Genomic DNA, 19,329 nt, shown 5'->3' with positions numbered 1-19,329 from the left:
CCTGAATTCAGACTGCGTTAATTACTGTACTATTTTACCAGCCTAAATCCCTGTACTTTTGCTGTAGAGCAGTGCTTCTCAAGCTTTGGCATAAATCAGACTCTGGAGGTTTTTTTAAAACACAGTTTGTTGAACCCCACTCCCAGAGATTCTGATGTAGTAGCTCTCAGGTGAAAGCTGAAATTATGTGTTTATCACAAGCTCCGAGGCAATGCCAGTGCTGCTGATGCACGGGCCACACTTTGGGTAACGAAGGTCTAGAGGACCCCAGGCAGGTATATGACTTCTCCAGCTAGCACTTCTTCTCAGCAAAGCCTGAGTTTCCACTTAGATTTCTGAAATACCCCCTGGATTCAGTCAACCCTTTACATCACATAATTAAGTAAGAACTTCAATAAAAAGTATGTCTCAAAACCAAGGAATTAAAAGTGAATTCTTTTTAAATTATATTCCAGGAACCAAATCCTAGGGTAGGAATGTCAGCTTTATTTAAAGCAATGAACTCACAAGTCAATTGGAGGGGTAGGGCCTGGAGGAATTAAGCCGTGTTAGAGTCCATTGCCATGGGTAGCCCACATTAACCCTGTACTTCGCTCACCCTCTAGGTTTCTGGCTCATGTGAGCTCCTACACAGAGACACCAGTCGTGGCCTGTGTCGTGTCGGGGTTCCTGGCGGCTCTCCTCTCCCTATTAGTCAGCCTCAGAGACCTGATAGAGATGATGTCCATTGGCACACTTCTCGCCTACACCTTGGTCTCTGTCTGCGTCTTGCTCCTTCGATACCAACCAGAAAGTGACATTGATGGTTTTGTCAAGTTCTTATCTGAGGAGCACACAAAGAAGAAGGAGGGCATCCTGGCTGACTGTGAGAAGGAAGTATGTTCTCCTGTGAGTGAAGGGGAAGAGTTTTCTGGCCCTGCCACCAACACATGTGGGGCCAAGAACTTACCATCATTGGGAGACAATGAGATGCTCATAGGGAAATCAGACAAGTCAACCTACAATGTCAACCACCCCAACTATGGCACTGTGGACATGACCACAGGCATAGAAGCTGATGAATCTGAAAACATTTATCTCATCAAGTTAAAAAAGCTGATCGGGCCCCGTTACTACACCATGAGGATCCGGTTGGGCCTTCCAGGCAAAATGGACCGGCCCACAGCAGCTACAGGGCACACGGTGACAATCTGCGTGCTCCTGCTCTTCATCCTCATGTTCATCTTCTGCTCCTTCATCATCTTTGGTTCCGACTACATCTCAGAGCAGAGCTGGTGGGCCATCCTTCTGGTTGTTCTAATGGTGCTGCTGATCAGTACCCTGGTGTTTGTGATCCTGCAGCAGCCAGAGAACCCCAAGAAGCTGCCCTACATGGCCCCCTGCCTCCCTTTTGTGCCTGCCTTTGCCATGCTGGTGAACATCTATCTCATGCTAAAGCTCTCCACCATCACATGGATCCGGTTTGCCGTCTGGTGCTTTGTGGGTAAGCAACTTCTTTTGGAGCCTTGAGAGTTCCCTTTTAAGGCATTGAACAGGCTTATCCCAAAATTTCCTTCTTGCTGGACCAGGTATCAGCATTCCAAGAGAAATCTGGCTGGTTCTATGGATCTATGGACCCTTGCTTTCTGCATTAGAGGCAAGAAAGCCGGTTGTACTCTTTCTGCCTATTATGGTCTTGGCCGTTGGTTCTGAAGAATGATGCTGATCAATCCACCACTTCATTGAATGTTAATACTGGACATTCTATTCTTCTTATGGATAATTAATACCATAAAATCTACTTTAAATGAATCCATATTTTAAAAAGGGGGAAGTAACATAGTAAAAGTGAGGGTGGGAAAAGTTGATTGACATTCTATCTTATAAACTAAAAATCATGAAAAAATGTACTTTACATTTGAAAAAAATAAATTAAAATAGGAACCATGCCATAATTTTTTAATGAGCAAAGTATAAATTAAGTGTGGATTTTTTGGCATCATTTTTTCCTGACAAAATTGCATTATGGCGTCATTTAACATCCCTCCCTTCATATTGACTTCTATAAACTCTTCAAGAGTTTTTCATTTTTCCCAAGGCCCTTTCTTCATCCTTTGATATTCCAATCCAATATTCTTTGGGAAGTACCCATCATACAATCATCCTTCTTCTGCTGGTGACCGATAGGACTTTGGCAGGTCCTCAGCTGTTCACAGCTTTGGGTGTGAATCAGAGTTGCTCTCTCTAAACTCACTTTCATTGCCTTCAAGAAGATCTGTATCTTTCCCAAGATTTCTAATTTTTCTTTGTGACTTATTTATATTATTTATATCCTATCTATTTTAACAATCACTGATGTTTATGAGATGGCTGAGATTGGTGCTAGTGGTAACTTGCGAAGGATGTTTAAGTAAAGCCTGTTTTAAAGTTCTTCCATTACTATTTTTATGTTTGTTACACAACTTGGTAACCATAGGGTCTCTGGTAACAAACACTTAGCTAAGGAGGATCTTGGGTGCTTTGAGGAACAGAAAAGTAATAGAATCAGTAACCCCTGCCTTAATGAGAGGCAAAACAAATATGGGTGAATCAACTACCCCGGGCAAGACAGTATAGAGACGCATCCATTAGTAAACCATCCACTCCTCGAGGTCAGAGATATGGTGTTCAATATTGTGTCCTCTGTGCCTGGAATATATAGTACCATGTGCCTAATAAATACATCTCTATGATTATAAGCACTCTTCAGATGAGAAACAATGGAACTTCCTGTCATAACAGCCGGAAAGGACTTCGAGGAGGTAGAATTTGAACAGGGCCGATCAGGTAAGGTTTAGATAGAGGGAAGTGCGTAAAAACCTAGGATTCAAAGGAAAGGGCCAGTGTCCTCCAGCAGATTCCTCACCTCTGATGGCCATTCTGTGCCTTTCTATAAGCATTTTGTTTCCATTGTCCACTATTCTAGGTCTCATCGCTTGTTAGACATTGGGGAGATTTCTCCAGGGGACATCACCACTTACTCATCAGGTTTTAACCACTTATATCATTTATTCACAATCTCTCTTCTCTGTTTAAACATTTTTCCACTGAACATGCAGCTAAGCAATAGAAAGATTCTATTATGGGTAGAGTGACTGAAGGGCGTACAAATATTTTAGTCATATATTTGTCAAATGAATGAAGGTACAGACAGAAAGATACATGGTTTACTAATTCATTGCTAGATTATTAAAGCTGGAAGGAGCCTTCAATATCTAGGTTAGTGTTACCCACAGTGTGGTGATCATTCTATTGGTAATATTTGGGCTGATTTTAGAGAGTATATAAATGAACTTTATAAAATATTATATATTTGTTATACATGTTCATATATACTAGAAAAAATACACATACTCACATAAATCTAGTAATTATTTTTAAATTTAAAAAGGGAGTCAAATTGAGAAAAACATTAGCCCTGGCACAGGTGCCATATGATCCACAGTAATAATGAACACATACAGCACTTATCACATATCAGCCTTTATTCTGAGGCTTTACTTGTGATATCTCATTTAACCCTCCAAACAATCTTTATTTTACAGATGAGGAACCTGAGGTATTTAACTGAGGTCACATCGCTAGGATATAGCAGAGCCAAAATCAGAACTCAGGCGTGCGGGCCCAGAGTCCCTGATCGTGGCCACCGCACTAGAACGCGCTACATGAGTAACTACAGTTTGAGAAACATGAACACAGGTCCCCACCTCCCCACTTCTCCCTCTCCCAATTTCACAGATGACTAAACTGAACCTCCACGAGGTTAAATTGCATGTTCGATGTCAACAGGAATAACAGGAAATTATTCAAGAGCTATTGCTACAACCCAGTATCTCCAAGCTCAGATCTGGGGCTCCTACCTCCCTACCAGGGTGCCTCTGAGCAGACCTTTTTATTTGATCAGAATGTTTGATATGTAGCTTGTGTGGATTAACACACAACATCGGGGCTGGCTTTCTGGGCGTACCACCTGTGCCATCACAGGGGACCCTGCATTCGGCTGAAGGCCCTGTTGCTGCCTTCTCGAATTCTTCACAAGAGGCTCCGTGGTTGCATTTTGCACTGGGGCCCACAAATTAAGTGGCTGATCCTACATAATATCTAGGGTTTATGGGATACCGAAGACATTTTGCAAAAGTGGTGAGGTGGCAGGGACCCTTGCCTTTGTGTTCAGACCCCAGGTTCAAATCACAGCTCTGCCACCTCTGTGTCTTGTAAGCTTGGGAAGTTCACTTACCTCCTTGGGGCCTCAGTGTACAGTTTACTCATCTGTAAAAATGCAGATAATTTCCCAGCCTTGATCTGGTTTGGGGCTTAGAGAAGAAAATATTGGGGAAAGCAGTGAGAACTACTTCTATCTTACCTTTCTTTTAAAAAATCTAAAATGATTCATTGTCCCCCAGACTAGCTATCACACGCCAAAGTACAGCGTGAACCTGTTCTGACTCAGGCTGCCCTCCCAGTTAGCAGGCAGGAGAAAACTCCCAGAGAGCCCTTTATAATCTTGCTGATAGCACAAGCTTCAGGCTCACTCCAGAAACCGATACTCCCTGCGGTGGGAGGAGGCCACCCTGCAGCCTGGGGCTGGCCAGATGGAGGGCACCAGAGATGGCAGTTCAAAAAGCACCCAGCAGCAAGCTACTGGTATTGTGATCTTCGAAGGCTGGTGTATGGGTCTGTTTTGCCTAGAACAAAGATATACGCACCCCAGAATCACCTGAGTTATTTCTAAAACATTCTATGTCCAGGATCTCCGCCACAGAGCTTTTTGGATTGTTGGTCTGCTATGGCCAATATTTGGTATATCTTTAAGCTCTCTCATGTCATCTTAATGTGCAGCTATGTTTAACTAGCTAGAACAGTGGATCTCAAAGTGTGCTCCCAGACTAGCAACATCAGCAACACCTGGGAACTAGTTAGAAGTGCAATTTGGGGCCCTATCGCTACCAACACAGAATCTCCGAGGGCAGTTTAGATTTTAACAAGCCCTCCTGGTGGCTCTGGTGCATGCTCACATTTGAGAGCCACTCATATGGAGCGAAGGATAAGAAGATATTATCCTTCTAAGCAAGGCAGATAATTTAACTACAAACCCTTGTATGTTTCAAACTAACTTTTACATGTATAAGATATATCCATCCCACAACCCCAAATTGGCTTATAAAATCTTTAATGATCTTATAGAATAAATATCCCACCTCTAAACTTCTGAGTCTCCAAAATGTCAGATTTTTTCATCTTAATCTCTATTCATAGTATAGCTTTCCTGGGGAGAACAGTAGAGATATTTTTAAATGGAGCTTCTTATGAAACATCAGGTACTTTTTCAAAAAGATTTATATGGTTCGGCTGAGTCATAACGTGATAATCTTCTTGGATACATTTTTTACGCAACCCTCTCTAAATGAATCTTAATTACAGCATTTTGTCACAATGTTTTGCTAAGCTTTGACCTTTAGAAGACACGACTCGTAGAATTCAATGAGGCACAAGTCCCAACAAGATTACCCAGCACCTGTTTCTTTTCCTTCAGCAAAGAGAAATAATTCAATAACAAATGTTTGGTAATCCCAACAAAATGAGCACAAAGTGGCCTTCATTCTCTTGTTCTCTTGGCTGATGCAGTTTTTTGAAGAGCTCCTCAAGGAGTTGGGCAGAGTCTCAGGGGATAGGAAAGCAGGAGGGTCCAGTGAGAACACCTTGTGATGGGCTTTTCACGAGCCTCTCTCAGGCCAACTGTTCCCTACGGGCCATTAATATGAATCAATGATCTGTTAGGTGAGTTTGCAAGCCCCCTGAACCTGGGGTCTGCCAAGTTTTCATCTGAAATGTTTTCAGTCCATCTGAGAAAAAACATTTCTTGTCTATAGATTTAGAGACCAGATAGGACTTACGATTTGGGCAATGGAGCCCATATATCCCGTACTAAAAATAAATATTCTGAAGAGCAGACACCACTTATGGTTTTTGAGCTATCTGAAATCTTATTGGAAATTGACCAAAGTAGCCATTGTGATGAGGAGAAGAGGAGGAAAAGACAGAGACCATGAACTTGGACTTGAGAGGGCACCAAGATCAACAAACTCCTGATGGGATGTCCCATAAATAAGTTTGAAATTCTCCTGTAGGCAGAGGAGAAAACCACTGCCCTTTCAACATCAGAAGAGCAAGAAAAATCACAAAGGCCAGGCTGAGGAGGGCAACAGGGCCAGCGGGCTTCCAAAAAGGAGGGAGGGTGGAGGTGAATCCTGCAAGGGTCCTGGCTGCCTGCTGGCAGAGGTGCTCTGCAGGCCAGGGAGACACATGCGGAGGAAGTGGCAGGGAGAGGCCATGGCTCTGCACCCGGGGCAGCTGAGGACGAGGGGAGAGAGGACCATGGCAGAGATAGAAGACCCTGTAGTGGGGTGTGCAGTGCACCTGGAACACACTTAGAGCCATGAAAGAGTGGGTGTGGGGCTTCTTTCCCCCTGTGTGTGTGTGTGTGTGTGTGTGTGTGAGTGTGTGTGTGTGTGTGTGTGTGTTTGTGCGTGAAAGAGAAAGAGACAGAGAGACAGAGAGAGATTCACTCACGTTGTTGCCTGTGGTTTTAGTTTGCTCACTCTCCTTGCCGTCCAGCCTTGCACTGTGGTGATCCACTACAAGGTATTTATCCACTTGTGTCTGTGGACACTGAGCTTGTTTCCAGTCTGGGGTTGTTAGGAACAGAACCTCTGTGAACCTTCCTGTACGTGCATTTGGTGACAACACAGGCACACTTCTCTTGGGTTTCTGTTGAGTTAGAATTGGATTGCTGCCTTGGAGTATTGGATTTTTAAATATTCTTTACCAAGATGCATTCTGTCTCCTGCCCATTATCCCCCTCAAATAAAATAAGGGCTCCCAGCTCCATTTTGCTGATGGGACGCTGAGACACAAAGTAATGTGGCTTTATGTTAGATTAGTTGCAGGGCCAGGAAGAGAATCTTTCCATCCTAAACCTGCTCTTGCTGGCCACTCCATATTAAACAAACCGTATTGTTATTATAATCAACAGGACTTGTAGAGGTATTGTAAAAAACAATCAGCACAGTGGGAGTAGGTGGGGATCGTGCTGGATGGGAGGACACCTCATTAGCATCCCGTCTTCATTTCTGCATTGGCAAACACTGTTTTGGAAAGTTGATCCCAGAGTGGTAAAAATAAAAAAGCCTCAGTTATCTGCAGCGGGCAGGGCTTCCTGCTGGAAAATGCTCCCCAGGAAGAGGCAGCTCCACCCAGCCTGAGGTCGGGTGGCCCGCCTCCTCTGCCAGGAGCGTGGAGCTACATGCACAGCACAGGAAGCTCCTGAGGGGCTCCAGAGATCAAGGGCCTGCTCCCCTACCAGAGTTTGTGCCTGCAGAAGTGGAAAGCTGCTGTTAGCTTCTAATTCCAGGTCACCCAGTCTCTTTTCAGCTTTAAGTTTTTGTTCTAGGTTTTCTCCCATATTATCCAGAGGACCCCTCCTGCCACCCCTCTCACTTGTAGGTTTGGGGTCATTTGCTTAATTTTCACAGAGCGGATCAACACAAGCAGAGCAAGCAGGTGTACTGCCAGCTCATGCTGAGGTGCCCCAGCATCTGAAGGCTTGGCATCTCTGCACCTTCCCAGGGCATTTAGGTGGGAGAGGAACAGCCCTCCCTTCAGACTCGAGAGATGTGGGTTTCAGTGCCATTTCAATCACTGATTGACAATACAGTTCTTAGCTTCTCTGGGCTGATGGAAGAGAAAATGCTTTTTTATAAGGGACTTTGTGATCACAAAGTGCTGTACTACATAAAGAAAGCTCATTCAATGGCTGGAGGCAGGACTCTCCATCTTGTCTAGCCCGAAAATCTCATGGGCACATTTTTCCACCAGGGAACTCTGTCTGGAAATGAAGCTGAAGCCTCCCTTTGAATATTTCCCTTTGCTGCCAACAGCCTTTCACAGGACTCAGGGCCTTTACCTTTGACCAGGGCTGGCATTCGGCCCATGTGCCCCGAAACAGCATGTTTGTTGTAAAAATATTGAACGACTTCTGCTGCTAACTAGCGTCTGCCTGGAGTGCCCCCTCCCACCAGGATTCATCAACTGAAAAAATGACTCTTGCCCAGCAAGGGAGCCTCTAGGGCCCTCGAGCTTGTGTGTGTGTGTGTGTGTGTGTGTGTGTGCGCGAGCACAGGCGCAAGTGCATGCCGCAGCACAAAATTTGATTCCCTTCTATTTTCAAGATCACACCTGCCTTTCCTTTATTACAGATACAAAGTATGTAACTACAAAGCAATGGATCAAAGTTCTTAAGAAACAGAATTAAGTATGCAAATACAGAAATAATATTATTTCCCAGTTAGCCATCTTATTCTCAAGGCTTGGCTCCAAATGACTTCTGGCTTATGCCAAAACCAAATGCACTCTCAGAAATAAAACTTTGCCAGCTTTGAGGGTTTACAAAACAAATGTGTACAACCTAAATAACAGTGTCCAAAGCTATGTGAAGCAATGAGAGCCCCGTCCGAGTAAGCATACAGCCTCACAAGGCGAAGGGTTTTCCCCCCATGCATAACCATTCAGGGAAATTTTAATACTAGCAGATATCAGATGATGTTAAGGAATTACTAGTTTTTAGATGTATAACGATACTGAGTTTTTAAAAAGGAATCTATTTTAGAAATACATACATAGAGCAAAAGGGGTTTATTTCAAAATGACTTAAAGAGAAGAAGGCAGGGGAGTGAATGCCAGGGGAGGTTACCATGTGTACCTGGGGTTCTTTACACTATTCCCTCCACTCGTGTGTGTGCATGTGTGTGTGTGTGTGTGTGTACACACACATATATTTGAAATTCTCCAAAATAAAAAGTTAAGCAAAATTTTCTTCGACCAGTCTATACCTAATAGCCATCCCTGGTAGATGGAGAAATAACAGATAGAAGCACCCAGGTTAGATGCAGAGACCCAGGAGTCACAGTCCGACCGCTAACCGCATTGCTGGGGACAATGCTTTGTTTTGCCCCGTGCCCAGTCTCCTGTCTGTGAAAGGCACATGATCCTAGCCTTAGACACACACACTCCCAAACAGGCCAGAAGGAGTCTAAACAAGCTAATATTTGTCTAACAGTTTGAGCTCCTTGAGATAAAGGAGCAACATAAATGCATCATTATAGAAACTCAGCACCCAGAGGTGTTGTGTGAAGTTCAGTTTAGATGATTCAGGATTCCCGGAATCACCACAGATTTTTCAGAAACTACCTCATTGCTCAGTTCTCTCAGCCGAACGAAAGAAGCAGCAGAAATAAAGCACCCTGCTCCTACACCGGAGGCTGTTAGCAGCTCTGTTTACTCCTCCGACACAAAGCCCTTGTTTATGTGTGACAGATGGTAGTACATGTTTCTGTCTTCCCTCTCCCCCTCTCCCTCTTTCTCCCCTCCCTCACTTCATTTGCTCCCTTCTGTTTCTTTGTCCCCCTCCACTTTCCCTTTCTCCGAACCTTCTCTGCTTCCCACCACTTTTCCTGAACTGAAGCCCAGGGCTGCAAGAGGAGTGAAGGCAGAAAGAAAGCCAAGACCTAGAAGAATGCCGACTATTCCAGCAGGCTGCACACACACACAGTCACTTCTTGGTTCACAGCACTCATATTTGAAATGTGTTTTTGAAGACAGAGTGACATACCTTTGAAACTGCCGGGAGCTCAGAGAAAACATGAAAAGGCCCATAAATATTTATGTGGCAGGTTTCCATGGGTTGCTTTCCCAAAGTAACCACAGTCAACTCATTCTCTCACACACACACATTCGTTCTGGGTTCAGCCACTCCCAAAGAACAAATGTGAACCAAAACTCTTACTAAGTGTTTACTGCAACAAGTATAGTCTATCAACCAGCCATGGGAGGGGAGGTGTGAAGGACTGGACATGCGAGAGCCTTTTCTAGGTCCATGCGGAATGCTGGTTCTGCCCCTCTCAGACCCAGGGACGTGACTTAGTCTTTCCCAGCCTCTGTGTGTCCTTCTGTTAAATGAAGATATTCAAGTAAATGGATGATCTATAGACTCTGAATGTCTATGATTTTATGAGCAATCACACCAACACTTTTAGAGAATTCCCATAAATATCAATCTACCTGCACCCAATACCTGTGGAAGTAGGGGATGGTCTGTCGGAATAGACGTCAAACCAGTGCTTGAATGAGGCGAGGAGTGTCAGGGGAGTTAGAGAGCGTGTGAAGAGAAACAAAATGGCATTCGGTTCAGTAGGGAAATAAATGAGGTCGGAGATGGGGATCAGAGAGGAAAGAACTGATATAATAGATAACAAGCAGAAGCAGGAGGCAAGATTTGGCACCTGCTTGGATGTCTGGCAGGGAAATAGCAAAAAATAAAATAAAGTAAAAAAGCAAACTTGAGCAAAGGAGGAGTGTGCCTGATATTTCTACTTCATCTCCTGAAATGTATTCTCAGGTCTCAGAGGCATTCTCCTTTATTAAGAGATTTGATGCTTCGTGCTACCCAAGGATAGTAACTATCCCCCATGGCCACCCGCACCCCCAAGCAAGAAAAAAGTAAAAATCCCTGCTCAGAAAAATAAAGTCAGGATTTAAGAATAATAGCTACATCTGCAAATGATTAACTAGAGGATTTATTACCAATTAGGACTATAAATCTCTGCTTACTTTGGCTGCTGAAAAGTTGATTTCACGGGGCTTGGGGGTGATTTGAGACAAGTAAGAAGAAATCCAAGCTTAAATAGACACACTTCAAATGCAAAAGGGAGCTGGATTTCTCAAGCACCAGAGCAGAAAGCAGGCTTGACCTTGCTGTTCTAAGCAAAGAGCCCAGCAGACGCCTGCAGGCTTAGCAAAGTCAAAGAGACTAGTGCCGCTCAGAAGAGGGTGTCAGGGCCTGGAAGGTTGCGTAACCAAGGGGTCCCCAACAGCCAGACCATAATATGGCCAGAGTTGGCGGTGGAACATATGCATCAGGAGCTCTATGCTCCTGATCTCAGAGGTTCTCAGACTTGGCTGATCAATGGAATCACCTGTGGAGCTTTAACACCCATACCTAGGCTTGGGGCACACTGCAGACCAATTAAACCAGACTCTCTAGGGGTGGTGCTTAGATATTGGGGTGGTGCTTAGATAGCAGGGTGGTTCAGAAACGCCCAGGTTACCCTCAGGTGCAGCCATGGTTGAAAATTACTGCCTAACTGGTATCATTCTCACATCAACCCCATGTGATAGGTACAATAACTCTTGTGCTTTTACAGAAGAGAAAACTAAGGCACAAAGAGGCTAAGTACACTATACAGTTAATAGTGGTGGAGGCAGAATTTGAATCCACAGCTCTCACTCTTCATCATCATGCCCTTATGGCCTCCCAAGGCTATGGTTCTCAGTTTTCCAGATACAAAATGGGGGCTTTCAAAGTATTTTATGTATTATTTCAAAAAAAACTCTGATGGCAGTGAAATGTTAATGCTACATATTAACTAGGAAGACAAGTTCTTTCCTTTGCTTGGAGTGACATCAAAACAGAGTTGCACTGGATATTTCATGCTTATTAGGAATTCTCATTCATTCATTCATTCATTCAAGAAGTATTAAGTGCCAGTTTTCTGCAGAGTCTATAAAATAGAACCTCACTATGCAAATAATCAATCACAGAACAGCTAAGGGCCCTAACAGTGGCATGGACTAGACACTTTGAGAGGCCACAGAAGAGAGTGGATGGCCCTGCGTGGCAGTGACACATTATGTGTTTGGTGAGTGAGACATGGCAAGGGAAATCGCAGGATAATATGTGCATGTTGCTAAGTGGCAAAGTAAACAGTGAAGGCATAGGATAACACACCGTGAGAATGTTGGGAATACCCTGTTACTGATCCGTAAATGTTTAACCCAAGGTAAAAGAAAATGCAGATTCCTGGCTGGCACCTACACCTCAGAATGTAGTGAGCTGGATGTCAACAGGGGAGGTGAGGACTGAGGTGACCTAGAGAACCCATATCTTGTCTAACCTGTCAGCTAGTTCTCACCCTCAGGCTTAAGTTATCAGATAGGAATGTGGATGCAGTGTTGTCAGACTTTATGACATTCTTAGGGGAAGCTATACATGTGGGTTGCTTAATGCAAGATGGCCCAATTTTTAAACAGCCTCTAATTTTGTCTCGTCTAAACATGGCGTAGACCAAAGAGAACACATCTACCACCAGCTCTGCTTGCCCCACTCAGAGGGATCTCCCTACTCGTCCCATGAGTCTCCAAGCAGCTGCTTATTCACCTGTGCCTTTCCCCTCCTGCAGGTATGCTCATTTATTTTGGGTATGGCATCTGGAACAGCACCTTGGAGATCAGCGCCCGGGAAGAGGCCCTGCACCAAAGCACGTACCAGCGCTACGACGTGGACGACCCCTTCTCCGTGGAGGAGGGTTTCTCCTACGCCACAGAGGGTGAGAGCCAGGAGAACTGGGGCGGGCCGGCTGAAGACAAAGGCTTCTATTACCAACAGATGTCAGATGTGAAGGAAAACACCCGGACAAGTAGCAAAGCGAAGAGCAAAAGCAAACACAAACAGAACTCGGAGGCCCTGATTGCAAACGATGAGTTAGATTACTCTCCAGAGTAGGAGTAAACACACAAGAAATATGTAGAAATGGTGGTGATTTATTTTCAGTAACTTTACCTGTGGGCTAGAAGGTGAAAACGTGTTTTGCCTCTCACTTCAAAAGTCCAGCCTTCCCCAGAGTCAGTCCTCAATCACAGCCTGTCATTTGCTACTTCTGCTCTTCAGGATAGTTCTGTCAAAGGGTTTAATCTGGGTCTCCTTACTGGTCCCCTTGTGGGAAAACAAAGACAACCTAAACAAGAAGGTAAAAGAAATTCTATCTTAGGTGTAACCATCAGAGCTGATGGCAGCAAATGTTTCTTAGGCCTTTGCTTTGCTGGTTGAATCTTTTTGCTTCTTACTGATACTCCAAGAAGCAAGGAGAAAACTTCTCGGACCACACTGAGGCTGCAGCCCCTGGTGGAGATGTGCCAAATCAGGTGGGTGTGGGCACAGGCAGCATTCCCACCCCTGAGACCACAGGGCAAAGCTCTGTGCTCAGCACGCAGGCTGACAGCTGCTCCCCAGGCCCGGGTGGGCAGGTGGCCTTGGCACTTCCTCAGCAAGCAACATTTTGTACTGAAATCTCACAAAAACAAATCCATAGAAAAGAGGCATGCTTCTCTGTATTCACCAACATTCCCATAGTCTGCAAACTGTAACTTGAGGATACAGCAAAGTTCAGGGACTTGGAGACCATTCTCCCTAAGGTTTCAGATTCACCAGAAGGCAGTCATGCAGACCCAGTCATGTGGTGAGAAGCACCATCAAAGTTCTACTAAATGCCCAGGAAAAAATGAAATAACCATCTCTTGTAGTGAAGGCCAGAAGGGCACTGGCAGAAATTAACTCTCTGTCAAGCCTTCTCTTACACCAAGCTCTAAGCTCCTGCTGATATAATGGAAGGGGCAAAGTTGGAGCATGATTTCATGGCACTGATATGCCTTGAAGAAGGAGGCTGTTTGTTTTATAATCAGATAAAATCTTTACAAGGAAAAGTGAACCAGCCACTGAGATCACATTGCAAATTCTATTTCAGATTTCTAAAATTATAAATTCTGTAGTTTTTTTGAGATATGCCCCCAGTTGATTGGTGGGCACTACTCTGAAAACAAAAATGTTGAAGTGCAGCTTCTTAGGTAATTGCATTCCATGAGATCACATTTCCCTCCCGAACCTTATTTTTCTGGGGTAGCTCACCTCCGGACATGTATTTTTCCTGCGATTTGCCAGAGCAGTTTCACTGAAGCCCAGAGAAATATCGACCCGGTAGGCTCTAAATCTGGTCCATCAGAGAGGCTCTTAACGGAATTTCTCTGAAACGAGCTAGGTGAGACAATCTGGTGCAGGAAAAAAACTCACGGTCTGTAAATTCTCCTCTTGTGTGACAGGGATTTCAGTGCCGCACTGAGGAAGGTGCACACGCACATGAAGCACAAGTTGGACCAAGCTAAAGTCTTTGGGAGAATTTCCTGAAAGGGGGGAAAATACCAAATTCCTTATTCTCCCTCTCCTGGATCTAGCACTATGCCAAAAATTTTCCAGAATACATCAACAAATATTTCAGTCTATTCTTTTTTAGAGGGTGAGGCTAGAGCCATCTTGGCAGGCTGTAAGATTATGAACAGGGAGCAGAAGTCCATTTTTTCCCCTCAGCTCACCCTGATTGAGAACATACCAAGTGCTAAGTGATGGGAATGCGAAAAGAATGACATCTGCCCTTGGAGGCTCATGGTCCAGGGAATATGAGCAGCACCGGAGTCTGATAACTGTAGATACAACAGCCGAACATGGCAGGTCCCCATGGTTGATGCACTGGGCTTCAACATAGTAGTTTTTAAAGGTCAATTGAAACTACATTTTAATAGGCTTTTAAATAAATTGCATATCATACCCATAGCCAACATTATGTCATTTAAATTCAAATTATTACTATTTTCTAAATCTCTTTCATGCTTCTATATTAATTCTATACAACTCTGGTTTCTGAGATCATTTGTCATTTTAATGTAATGCTTAGCAATGCTGTATTTTTCTCTCTCCTAAACTTAACCATAAAGATACAGCACCTGGCCTGTGAAATACATCCTTAGGGATTAATTGTAAATGAGTTATCAGCATTTTTTGCAAGAATGAAGTTTTGAACTGGTTTTAGAACTCAACAAATCCTCCTAGTTTAAATATAATCTCTTAAGCTTGAGATATATCCAGATAGATAGGGTGGTACTGTATCTGTTAAAAATGTTCGAAGGAAGATATTAATGCAAAATAACAAAATCTTTTGTGGGTGAAAGAGCTTCCTTTAGAGCTTCCACTAGAAAGGTTTAGGTATTACAGTCTGGCAGCTGCTGCATGCGATTCCTGAGCACTAGAAGAGAGAGCACAAGCGCTGGTACACACCACTGCTGTTGATTCCCTGAGGATGCCGTGAATCCCTCTCATTGCAGGGGTCACTTCTCCCACTCAGTAGCTCTATAATTTTTTAAGCTTTGATCTCTTTATTCTCTCAAATTGATTCATTAGCGTTCTAGTAAACTTGTTTTTCTTTTTTAACCATTTGTCAATCTAATAGAAAAAGTTTTTGAAGGTAAATAGACACATGTTTCCTCATGTTTCCCAGCCCTTGTGAAAGAGTCCCAGATTCCACAATGCAGGTTTCAAATACCGACAATCACTAGAATGACTTTATTTGTGTTTCCCAACAATTTTCCTAAGACCTCATTTGTGAACCCACATGAAAAGATCCCCTTGTAAATGATTCCCACAGAAACTTAGACCCCTTGAAAGGAGTCCAAGGAAGACCTGCATTTTCTTACATTCTCATCTGTAGCAAGAGCTCTTCCATTGAGTTTACATCATGCAAATTTGTAGTTTGGAACCAATTATTTGATTTTTTCATTTTTGTCATGTATTGGTACTCTGTTTCATTTCAAAAGGATCTGAGGCAGCTATTACAATACATGTAATACCCAAAATAATTAAGAGAGGAGCTGGGGGCAAATAAAAAGGATAAGACAAAGCTAGAACTGTGCTAAGTAATCAAATGCAGAACCGTTTAAAGATTTATTTATTTTTAGAGAGAGAGGAAGGGAGGGAGAAAGAGAGGGAAAGAAACATTGATTGATTGCCTCATGCCCTCAATTGGCCTGAAACCCAGGCATGTGCACTGACTGGGAATTGAACTGATGACCTTTCAGCTCACAGGCCAGCACTCAATCCACTGAGCCACACCAGCCAGGGCAGAACCTTGATATGTAATGCTAATTTCCAATGAGGGGCAACTTGAAAAACAATAAAATTGTTGATAATGACAGGAAGAAGTACTCCTGTATGATACAAATAAATGTCCCCTCATAAGGGCAGAGAACTGCAATTGCATAGATCACTGAAACCCACAGATAAGCATCAGACCTGGTTTTTACCAGGTACGTGTGCCTGGCGTATTTGGGTGTCCCCTAAATATCTGATGACTGAGCAAATGGCTAGATGGATAAATGGACACATGGATGAATGAAAGGAAAATGAAATACATTTATTTAACACATTTTTATGGACTGCTTATTGTGTGCTATGGCATAAGAAATAGGGAAAACAAAATATACAAATAAAGAACAATAGTGAAGATGACAGGTGAGATGAAGATAATGTGCAATGGGGGTTTGCATATGAAAAAGACCTCCTTCCACTGGAAAGACCATAGAGAATGCGGCCCTTGTGTTGGGGCTTGTGGAGTGGGCAGAATTTTGCCGGGTAGAAGTGGAAGAAAGGGTTACAGAGCGGAAGATCAGTATGAGTAGGGTATAGACTCTGGCTGATGGCTGTCTCCTAACTAGTAAGTTGTACTGTGCCTCCTTCAAGGGAAAGCAAGAAGCTAGTTTGGCAAGAGCTCATGATTTATGCATGATTTGTGTATGAAACATAAGAAAACATGCTGAGAAGGCAGGTTAGGGCTCACCCACAGACAGACGTGAAAGTAGAGCTGAGCTGGCTGACTCTGCTTGGGTGGGGAGGCACTGGGGAAATGATGAAAGTATGAATCAGGGAGATTTGAACTTTAAGAAGCTGGGGCAGTGACTCCCTCTATGCAAGGAGTTAACAAATCACATACACGCTCCAAGCTGATCTAACATATTAAAGGGAAAAAAACATCCACACCTAAAGCATTAACCTAGGAGAAGTGTGGGCATCTAACATGTGCACAGATAACACAAAGTTATTTGCAGCTACTTTAAAATTCTCAACAATAAGTTTAAACAACTAAAGCTAACAAGTTTTTATTTCTATCTTATCCACACAGTAAAACCTCAGCTCAAGATTTACTCAGCTTGAGCTCAAGGAGTGTGAGAACTGGCCTAAAAAACTAAAGTGTACTGCTGTCCCCTTTCCCACCAGGTTTTACCAGGTCCCAGAGACGTCAGTGGAAGCCCATGGAGGGTCAGCCACAGGTTTACCTGTCCTGTATCTCAGACTGGAATGTCTTGTTGGGTGGAGAAGTCAGATATCAGGAAATGAGTTTGAAGCCAGAGCTGAGGTCAGCTCACTGAGTCTAGGCAGCAGATAATGGTCCACTCTTGGATTTAAGCCTTCAGGTTAGTGAGCAATCCACAGGTGGCCTTAATGTCTTACTCATGCAGGGAAGGAGGTGCAAGGAAACTCATACCCCAAAGTTGGCCCCTAGGGCTGCATGGTAGCCCTTTATCTTCATGCCATTTGGCACAAGACTAGTCAAAGAGGGTTTCTATCAAAAATTGTTGCTAAACCTAGGTTTCTCTGGTATGCAAGCACCTCCCTGATGCTGAGGACCTGTTTGTCTTCCGGGGCCCTTTGAAGTCCCCAAGAAAGGTGCCAACTGGTAAGCATGATGGCCCCCTGTGAGAGAGCCAACACTTGTAGTTAAACAAATGCACAAGTACAGAAGCAGCATCTCAAATGGCAGGCACCTCCACAAGCAGGAACCAGGATGCTTTTCACCACGGAGTGAGTGTGCTTCATGTTTTTCCTTTGGAATGGTGATGGGTAACAAAAAACCCTTCATGTACATAATTCTTAAGCCTGCGTCTACTTGTATTTTCTCTAAGACTTTACAGAAGAGGCTGTTGTGATTGTTTCTCCTCCTTGGGAGCGACTTCCTGTCTAAAATGCTTTCCTCTTCTTGTTCAGCTTGCATCATTCTGAAATACCTAAGCTGTAGCCTTTTGCCAAAATTAATTCTCCAAGGAAAAAAACACCTTTTTTTAGGACTTAAAGCTCAAAAGGGATTAGTGGAAGTTTTGAAGCCTATCAAAAATATACCTCTATTCTGCAGTATCAACTAAAATAGTGTTAGAAATCATTCAACAGTCTTCTGCATGCATGGAATTACAAACTCACATAGGGCTTCCACAAACACAGCTGCGGACTTGAAGTCTTCTGAAAGTAGGTAGCTCTAATTTCTTACTCTTTAAAAACATTCAGTGCATTTTGGTACAAAAAGAAAAGAAAATGGCTCTGTATTTGAACTAGGAGTTGGGGGCAGCATGGATTTTTCATCTGGGACTCCCTCTATGCTTTTTATATTTCCTTTGCTATTACATCTTCCTGACATTGAATCCGTGGCATTGGCGGAAGGGAATTGTGGGTTGTGTAAATTTCTCAGGAAGTGCAGACTATGAAGGATTGTGTTGGTTTGAATATTGGGATGCAGAGACTGTTCCTTGCCCCCCTTCTCCTGACTGGTCTTGGCAGTTGTGATACATTCGTCTCACACTCCCGAAGGCGAGAATTATAATCCCCCCCCTTTCCAAAGCAAAGACACTATTGATGCTACGATGGCACATAAATACCTCAACAGTCTGAGCGAACCGGCGGGGCTGCAGGTTTCGGGAGAGCAGGTGTTGTTCTCAGCCCATGTAGTCACACCACCCAACGGTAGGACTCAACATTCTAGCTTTTTCTCACTGTGGAAAAGAAAGGTTACTGTTTAATTCGTATCCAAAGTTATAAGTACAGCTTGTAAATTTTACTAACTTGTTTCATTTTTGTTTGGTCCTTGAGAAGTACAACTTGCTTTTTGCAGCTGGTAATTTCTGGTGTCATTCTCTGATACATATATGTATATATATATTGGTATGAAATTGCTGTATTCGTTAAAGTTTGTTCGTTTTGTGGTTTTTAATTCCCATTGGTGCACTGTACAATGGGGTTTTGTAGTTTATCATGAAGAAAGAAATAATATGCAGATATGTTATGGAGTATGTTTTATTTTGAAATTGATTGTGGTATTGATAATATATTGATTTACCAAGATACTAAGGGAAAATTCTAAATTTACCAAAATGTGTATATTTTAATAAATGCATAAAGCTTTATTGTGTGCCTTTAAGTTTAAAAGAGGTTTATTTAAAAAGTCAGAAACAAAAGTGTCTTACTATAAAATATTCATAGCATTGTAAAGCTTTTACACAGGAGACTATTGAAGGACAATAGAAAAGAGGAAGAAGCTCCCCCATATTTTGTTAACCATAACCAGTGCCTGATGTCTGAGACATTCTTTCCACTCTCAAATGGAGGTGAATAAATGAATCTTGCCTTAAATGTTTCAGTTGTCCATTCTAGAAAAGCCAGATAAATGAGCACATTTTTTTTGGTTTGAAACAAATTGCATTATTGTGGAAAATTTGTTTTCAGAATAAAAATACTTTAAAAAGTACAGCTAACTGACTATCAAAATTTAAATT

General features: G+C 43.1%; 1 protein-coding gene across 1 annotated transcript in view; it reads left to right on the top strand.

Annotated features, from left to right (window-relative positions):
- Positions 1-19,075, top strand: part of SLC7A14 (solute carrier family 7 member 14) — a 106,263-nt gene extending 87,188 nt beyond the window's left edge. Inside the window, 2 exon segments of the mRNA XM_036015728.1 lie at positions 606-1,483; positions 12,312-19,075. Of these exon segments, the coding sequence (XP_035871621.1) occupies positions 606-1,483; positions 12,312-12,634 (1,201 nt within the window). The 3' untranslated portion in view covers positions 12,635-19,075.
- Positions 19,076-19,329: the final 254 nt, after the last annotated feature.

Source organism: Phyllostomus discolor, chromosome 2 (assembly GCF_004126475.2).
Source record: "Phyllostomus discolor isolate MPI-MPIP mPhyDis1 chromosome 2, mPhyDis1.pri.v3, whole genome shotgun sequence".
Taxonomy (NCBI): domain Eukaryota; kingdom Metazoa; phylum Chordata; class Mammalia; order Chiroptera; family Phyllostomidae; genus Phyllostomus; species Phyllostomus discolor.
The sequence above is the reverse complement of the archived record's forward strand: the minus strand, read 5'-3'. Positions and strand labels throughout refer to the sequence as shown.